This window comes from Anopheles ziemanni, chromosome 3 (genome assembly GCF_943734765.1).
Source record: "Anopheles ziemanni chromosome 3, idAnoZiCoDA_A2_x.2, whole genome shotgun sequence".
In the NCBI taxonomy this organism is placed as follows: domain Eukaryota; kingdom Metazoa; phylum Arthropoda; class Insecta; order Diptera; family Culicidae; genus Anopheles; species Anopheles ziemanni.
In genome coordinates this window covers 56,251,569-56,258,920 of record NC_080706.1, presented here as the reverse complement: position 1 = coordinate 56,258,920, position 7,352 = coordinate 56,251,569, and the positions used below count along the sequence as shown (strand labels likewise).

General features: G+C 39.1%; 3 protein-coding genes across 3 annotated transcripts; 2 read left to right on the top strand and 1 right to left on the bottom strand.

Moving 5' to 3' along the window:
• Positions 1 to 1,206: 1,206 nt before the first annotated feature.
• On the top strand, positions 1,207 to 3,667 carry LOC131286474 (uncharacterized). The gene is made up of 6 exons (XM_058315434.1): positions 1,207 to 1,271; positions 1,860 to 1,985; positions 2,121 to 2,352; positions 2,470 to 2,586; positions 2,697 to 2,931; positions 3,002 to 3,667. The coding sequence occupies exons 2-6, from the start codon at positions 1,895 to 1,897 to the stop codon at positions 3,296 to 3,298; spliced, it is 972 nt and encodes a 323-aa protein (XP_058171417.1). The 5' UTR covers positions 1,207 to 1,271; positions 1,860 to 1,894; the 3' UTR covers positions 3,299 to 3,667.
• Positions 3,446 to 4,465, bottom strand: LOC131286475 (huntingtin-interacting protein K). The gene is made up of 3 exons (XM_058315435.1): positions 4,238 to 4,465; positions 3,732 to 3,839; positions 3,446 to 3,667 (listed from the first exon to the last, which is right to left on the bottom strand). Exons 1-3 carry the CDS (start codon positions 4,388 to 4,390, stop codon positions 3,572 to 3,574), a joined length of 357 nt encoding a protein of 118 aa, XP_058171418.1. The 5' UTR covers positions 4,391 to 4,465; the 3' UTR covers positions 3,446 to 3,571.
• Positions 4,466 to 6,122: 1,657 nt separating this feature from the next.
• Positions 6,123 to 7,352, top strand: LOC131287601 (zinc finger protein 830). The gene is made up of 2 exons (XM_058316665.1): positions 6,123 to 6,352; positions 6,449 to 7,352. Exons 1-2 carry the CDS (start codon positions 6,216 to 6,218, stop codon positions 7,344 to 7,346), a joined length of 1,035 nt encoding a protein of 344 aa, XP_058172648.1. The 5' UTR covers positions 6,123 to 6,215; the 3' UTR covers positions 7,347 to 7,352.

Here is a 7,352-nt window from a genome sequence, read left to right as displayed (position 1 = left end):
CAATATGGACGCAAAGTACCAGTTTTCTTACCTGCCGCTGCAATTTAGCTTAAAATACATTACATCAGCCATAATAGTTATGTCCCGAGGTGGTTTTTGTAATATTGTTATCATTGCATCAAGCATGTTTATTCCGTGATAATTATCCTTGGGTAAATCATTTTTTGATTGATCATTTAAACAAATCATATGAAAAATTAGCAAGTTAGATGTCCATGTTCAATATTACGGATTGGGATTTGGATTCAGAGATCCGATTCCCCAAATGGATTTGAATCGAAAGATTGGAATTCCAACCAGGAATCGATTTTCCCAACACTAGAAAAAATCCTTCGCGGTAAGGAACAAGATACTTACAATGGTAATAAATGTACCTTGGTTACAATCAAGGTTGCTGCTCTGCATAAGTATTTCTGAAGGTTGCCTCGTAAAGATCAATTTGACAGTAAGACATAGTTCCACGTTGGGAATGGTTCGCACCAACACAACCAACACACAACCGTTTGTAAAACACGTGGTTCAGTTGAATTCCACAAAATTGAAATAACTTGACATTGATTTGTAACTGATGAAAAACGATAAGCAAACACTAATCATTTGATACGTCTGTGAAATAAAATCAACATTTTGAGGAGTTACTAAATACGCTGCTGAGGCAATAAATTTCAATTCATTTTGCAGCATTTTCAATTTTCTTTATTCAATTATCTTCTTCTTGGTGTTACAGTTAAGGGTTTAGGAGACTCTTTTACCCTATGTGTACGTGGATAGTCAGTCCTCTCGTACAGGGGAAGGTCCGGTGTCGGTTGGGATTCGAACCTACGCTGTCGAGATGGTGAGCCCCGGCGTTAATGTGCCGATTTTGTTAACCGGCGCTACCGCTCGGCTGTCGCGAACCCCCGCGTTATTCAATTATATCGAAATTAAATTATGCTATAACTAATTTCATCTGGTGTATGTTATCTTTTCCCATATACTTTGATATTTTTCACTCACTTGTACTCCCGTGAACCCCGAAACCATGAACCGTTACATCGCAAAATACAGCCAAAGAATTGCAATAAATCGTACAGTCCGTCGTGTTCTTTCAAGAGTAAGTGTAAGTGTAGCGTTATTCAAATAAGCGTTATCGTTGTATCTCTGTAGGGGTTTCATTTAGCATTTCGCGGTTTAGTAGACGATAGCGACGGTAGACCAACGCATGTCTCCAAAGTTTATCGATGAAAAATCCCGTTCGCTGTTTGAGGAGTCCAGTGCCTTGCGGAAGAAAGGTGTAACTGATAAGCAACCCGTTACTATCTTCACACAAGATATTGATACTATGCCCCATCATCGCAGCGCACTGATAGCAGCACGTTTCGATAAACATTGTTCGTCTCATTTCGATAAACATTTCAGTACATCGCTTCTCTTCGTGGAGGCCGTATCGGGTCGTTTGCGGTGGTCATATTTACATCGGCTTACGGCATACTCTAGACAAAAAATAGGTGCTCTGCTGTAGGTGGATTTTCTTTTTCGGCAAAGCAGAGCGAGAAACCACCAGACGTGCGATAGCATTTATTTTAGGACTAGAACCGGTAGTATTCGATTCCGCTGACTTGGTTGTGTACTATCATTGTCAATCTGGAAAACAAGTACGTAATTATGATAAGGCTTGTGGAGGGTGAAACAACACAACCGATATACCAAAGGGGATCCGATATGTCCGTATACCTAATGTCGAAGTTTGTTTTACTGCCAACAACCTATTCACTGATAGACTACGAATCAAATTATCACATGCCACGAGTTAACCGAACAGTTGTTACGAAACCTTCAATCATCGCGATAAGTTTGCATTCAAATATTTTTCGTTACAGAAAATGTTGAATCCCTCCTCCACCAGTGCATTGGAATGGATAAGATAGTATATTTGTCTCTGGTTGTTTGCCTTGGCTGGCTGGCGGTTTCCTCGGGCACAACTACATCTAACGTTCTACCGGCAGGTATGCACCTTTTGCCTTCCTTTTTTCATAGCTCTACAGAAACGAACAAAGGACATCGTGCCAATGTCGCCTCTTTACGCACAGGTATTAAAATTGGATTTGAACAGGTTTGATATATCATTTTTTCTTTCACAGCACTCAACGGCTTTTTAGAATGCGGTGATGCTTTGTGCCGTAATGATACGCAAATTTGCAGAGAAGATAGCTACTGCGAGTGTAGACCGCATTTTGAAGACCTAGGATCACAACATTGTGCACCATGCCCATCCGAAGGACTGCTTTGCCGTGGGTGCTGTATCAGTGATGCCTTTACCTGTTACCGAGGTGTTTGCCAACGGTGCGAAATAGATAGTAAAGGAAATTGCATGTAAGAAATGCCATCAAGCTGGCTTTCTAAAGCATCAGGGATTTATATTCTCGTTCGGTAGTTTCAGTTTTGGTATCTGTTGTTCCATAAAATTTGTGGTTTCCATTGTCTTTGCAGTAACCAAGAGACACTGTTTTTCCTGACGGCGGCTCAAGTGGCATTGGCCACCGCAATGGTTCTTGGGGTGATCTCTTTAAGCTTCCTTTTATACAAAACTCTTCGAAATCGGCTAAGGTAAGTTCGAAGGTTAATCCTCGTCTTTGAGATCATTTTTGACAAGCTTAAAAGAAAAGTTACTACAACATAATTCGCTTAATTATGATTTACGGAATCGTTTATACCAGACGAAACAACCAAGTCCTCCAGAGTGAATCACGCCAATCCGTAGTAAGCCGTGTATCGTTATCGTCGATTCAGCAGCGGGTTGTTAGACGTTTACGGGATCGGCCACCGAAATATGAGACACGGCATAATTATGAGTACCAGCAGCGACAAACCGAGCGGCAAAACAGTCAACAAAACGCTCCGGCTGAGCCGGTTCCGATAAGTGGCCCACCACCGGCATATGAAGGAGACACGGTACTTCTGCTAGTGTTGAAGTATACTTTTAAATCAATTTAATCAAACTTTACTTCATCTCTCGTGGCAGGTTTCACTGGCAGAAAATCCACCTCCTTACACACCAGAGCAGGCCGGTGAACCGAGCGCTCGGATTGCAGTTATAGATATTCCATCACCCATAACTTCTGATCATCCTCCGGCTACTAGTGTGGCGAACAGTGGTGAATCGAGAGAGCTCCAAGGATTTACAAACCAGGTGTTTGAACCAGATAAACATGATCTACCGCCCCAGACCGTTCAACCGCCTGGCGAAGGTGATGGGCGTCCCAAAGATTGCATTGATATTCCTTTAGTCGATAGCAGTGACAAGACGGTCTATATGTAGTATGATTTGTAAGTGTCAGGCGGAAATAGGAAGCTGAGACCGTTTGTTGCTGGACTTCGAAGGTCTCATTTTAGTTACTGCGCGTCGATAACTGTAATTATTTTCTTTTCTGTTACTTTTAAACTAACTAAACGAAAGGAATTCCGTTCCTAGAAAATCCAACCTGCATTTTGGCTGTGTTTATTTCAATGCCTAGGACTTACTTGGCTCATACATTCATCTGCAAAACATTGAACGATTGGAGATAAAATTTAAAGGGGCCCAGTTGCACCGTCAGTTAGTAAGAGCTTCTAAGGCAGCTACAACATCGCCTCGATGCACTCTTAGCGTTTGTTCTGCCTTACTGCGTGTGATTTCCATTTCGCGAACCTAGAAATAAAAGAGTAATGAACAGCTTTTAAAACAATTCCATTCATCTTGTCACTGTACTTACGATAAGCTCAATATCCTCCTTTTTCACTTGTACCTTCTGCAGTTCTCGTTCTTTGGCGAGTTTTTCTTCATTTTCCTTACTCCTTTTGTCTTCGAAAAGATTTGCCGCCTACAAAATATTGATAGTACAAAATCGGAAATCTTTAGTACATGGAACATCTACACCAGACATTGTTTTGTTTTGGTTAGGACATTTTGAGGTACCGGTTGAAACCGGAAGAGTTGAACCCTTTTTACCAAGAACAAAAGATTGTTCAGAGGATTGACAATTCTTTCTTTTTTTTTTGTCCTGTAAAAAAGAGACTATCACGGATTTGAATTCATACCGCACACCAAGTTCTATCCTGAAGGAGAATACCGCATGGACAATTCGCTTTTGTTTAGCTGTAGATGTATATGGACGATGATCATTAGACCAACTTCCTAAAATGCTTCAATGGCTTCAAATGTAATTAATCCAAGACGATGTACGCGATCTATGGATGGTTTACAGGTTAGGAAACTTACATTAGAATAAAGGTTGTGGGATGTTATTTCTTTCTCCTCGGCATAATCTGTTACTCGTTCCAGGTCCGCCGCGCCGCTATCATGCTTCGATGATTTCTTCTGTTTCTTGTCGGTAGCGTCGTCTACACCGTTCACTGCCTCCGTTTCGCCCATTTTAATTCGGATTTCTGCAAATCTATGCCTTTGGAAGATCCACTTATTTTCCTAGTCTTCGAGCGGCGAACGTGCTTTGTTTTCTAAAAAAAAAAAGAAAAAATTAACAATGAAAGATCTGTCAAAACAAAGATATGTGCGCCACACTAGCCCCTGACATTTCTGCCGAACACCTTTTTCAGGTATCAGATTATTTTAACCGTCACCCGTTCAACCAAACCTACATACGTAGACGTTCAACCGGACTACCCGGGTAGTCCATACATTTTGTATGGGAGACTCCGTTTTCCTGTACTTAAGACTTAATAACTTTTTTTCTAGACGTCGGATCGATTTGAAATTTTTAGTGAAGATACTTGAGGGTGTTTCTCAAAATATTGTATAACATTTATAATTTTAAAAATTCATTAACTATGTTAATTTGAGGTTCCAAAAAATTTCACCCTTCACATCTATGACCCAAACCTGTGTAGCTTCAACATTTTATATAGGAGTTTGCATTTTCTGTATTTCAGTATACATATCTTTGATCATTGAAGCTGAATTGCTTGAAATTTTCAGAAAATTATTCAATTTTTTTTCCAAAAGTGTTTTAGAAATGTTCAATGTTCAAGTAGGATTGTTTCATTCGAAAACACGAATTCGATAATTTAAATATTTATGCCTTACGTTTAGGTATAAAAATCTTAATCTAATATTAAATACAAGTATGATTCACATCATTTTGTTCAGAAAATGTACGCCACAAACACGTATATTAATCCGCTTCTAATCGCCTATGTGTGTTATTCAAAGTACAACAAAAGCTGAGTAAAAGTGAGCGTTATGGAAAAACTCAATCCTTAGAATAGATAAAACCGAACAGACTTATAGAAGAATTACTAGGAACAGCATTTCTGACGAAAATATAATTAAATAACGGACAAAACTCTGTTCCCAGTTGAAGCATGAAGATAGCATGAAGCGACTGTGAGTTTATTAATTTTTACGATATTTTATGCAATTTTCCAAAAAATTTAAAGTAGTTAAGTATCTACGAGCAAATACATTAGTACTAAAATACAGAAAAAGCAATCTTCTATGTCAAATATATGAACTACACAGATAAATGGTTGTAAATGTGTATGGTGAAATTTTTTGGAACCTCAAATTAACATACTTAATGAATTTTTAAAATTATAAATGTTATACAATATTTTTGGAAACACTCTCAAGTACCTTCACTGAAAATTTCAAATCGATCCGACGTCTAGATAAAAAGTTATTAAGTCTTAAGTACAGGAAAACGGAGTCTCCCATACAAAATGTATGGACTACCCGGGTAGTCCGGTTGAACGTTTGAGGGGTATCAACCGAAAAACGCAAATAAAAATTATTTAAATTCCTTGGAAAAATTTGTTTCTTTAGCAAAACGATAGAAAATGAGTTTTTCTAGGCATTCTAAAAATTTCATGCCGATACGTCAATCCAATCAAAAGTTAGAACAAAGCAAAACTCCAAAAACTACCCGGGTAGGCGGTTGAACGGGTGACGGTTAATTGTACTGCAGGAATTTGAAATCTATTTTATTTTCAATGTTCAAAATAATAAAATTTGTTGTCAAAATTATTCAATGTTTGAATTTTTTAAATTTTATAATTTTAGTTGATTCAGGGTCTTCTAGGATAGGACAAAACTTAACGAAACAACAGAGCTGTCATTAAACTGTCAAAGATTGTTATTAAATAAACGATCAAAGCTTCAGTGCGCAAGGAGTTTTTTGAGGAAATATTTTTGGTTCCATTCTACCAGTGTTGTTAAATAAGAGTTAATTTACTAATTTAAAATGTCGGCCTCAATACACACGGCTAAGAAAAAGTACTCGCAGCAAGAGTTGCGGCGTATAATGAGCGAAACAAAGGCAGCCAAACAGCTTCAACAATCGGAAAGTGCAGTGAAGCGTATTGACTCCCCTTTGGCAAAATATCCTTTATAAAACACCTTTTCCAGCTTTTTAAAATCAATTATATAGTACAACGGATAAAACTATCTTTCCTTAACTCCTAGTTATATCATTACATATAATGATTTAGGTCAGCTGACGTGTGCCCTCTGCCGGTCGATAGTTCGCTCGGAAGCTGTCTGGAAGGTTCACATAAATTCTAAACAACACAAGGAACATGTGGAACTAGCGAAGCAGTTAAAAGAACAACCGACTCGTACAACTCTTCCGATACGAGATTCCACCATATCTTCACACCAGTCCGACAATCCCTCTAAACGACCAGCCACTTCAGTTACCACAGAGGACAGTATTCCCATGAAAAAACCAAAGGGGATATTGAAAAACTCTCAATCGCAATCCGTTCAAAATACAACCCTTCCGAATGATTTTTTCGACAACAAACTGAACGGGCAAACTGGCAACAAAAATGCATCCTCAATTCGCAAGGATCTTGTTAATATTCGGCTGCCAGACAAGCATCACCAGCAAATAGCGGAGGCGATGGAACAGGATCCAGCAGTAATGGACGGAGGAACGGCTGCTCCGTCGGAAGAAGAAAAACTACCGGAAGGATTTTTCGACGATCCCAAAATGGATGCAAAAGCGCGAAACCAAGAGTACAAAGATCCGGATGATGAAGAGTGGGAAAAATTTCAAAAGGAAATTAAGGAAGCGACTAACGTTTCCATGGCGATCATAAGCGAAGAGCAGGAGGAATCTACCGCTGAAAGACAGATAGCAGAAATTGACGAGCAAATCCGTAATTGGTCGAGGGTGTTGAGCTTGGAAAAGAAGAAGGAACAAGTCCAAACATTGAAGGGAATATCATCGTCTTCACGACAAAATGGCAAGCAAGATGGTTCGCTGCGAAATGCAAGCAGAGTAGAAACTGTCGCCCAAGATGACGAAGACGACGATGATGATGAGTTTGATGAATTTTTAGATTGGAGAGCCAAGAAATCGTTTAAATAAATTTTC

Bases quoted from the DNA above. Each gene is read 5' to 3' on its own strand.
- LOC131286474 (XM_058315434.1), top strand. From the start codon at position 1,895: ATGGATAAGATAGTATATTTGTCTCTGGTTGTTTGCCTTGGCTGGCTG. The intron at 1,986-2,120 runs GTATGCACCTTT...TTTCTTTCACAG, and splicing joins ATCTAACGTTCTACCGGCAG to CACTCAACGGCTTTTTAGAA. The intron at 2,932-3,001 runs GTACTTCTGCTA...CTCTCGTGGCAG, and splicing joins CGGCATATGAAGGAGACACG to GTTTCACTGGCAGAAAATCC.
- LOC131286475 (XM_058315435.1), bottom strand. From the start codon at position 4,390: ATGGGCGAAACGGAGGCAGTGAACGGTGTAGACGACGCTACCGACAAG. The intron at 3,840-4,237 runs GTAAGTTTCCTA...AATATTTTGTAG, and splicing joins CCCACAACCTTTATTCTAAT to GCGGCAAATCTTTTCGAAGA. The intron at 3,668-3,731 runs GTAAGTACAGTG...TTTTATTTCTAG, and splicing joins AGGAGGATATTGAGCTTATC to GTTCGCGAAATGGAAATCAC.
- LOC131287601 (XM_058316665.1), top strand. From the start codon at position 6,216: ATGTCGGCCTCAATACACACGGCTAAGAAAAAGTACTCGCAGCAAGAG. The intron at 6,353-6,448 runs ATATCCTTTATA...TTATATCATTAC, and splicing joins ATTGACTCCCCTTTGGCAAA to ATATAATGATTTAGGTCAGC.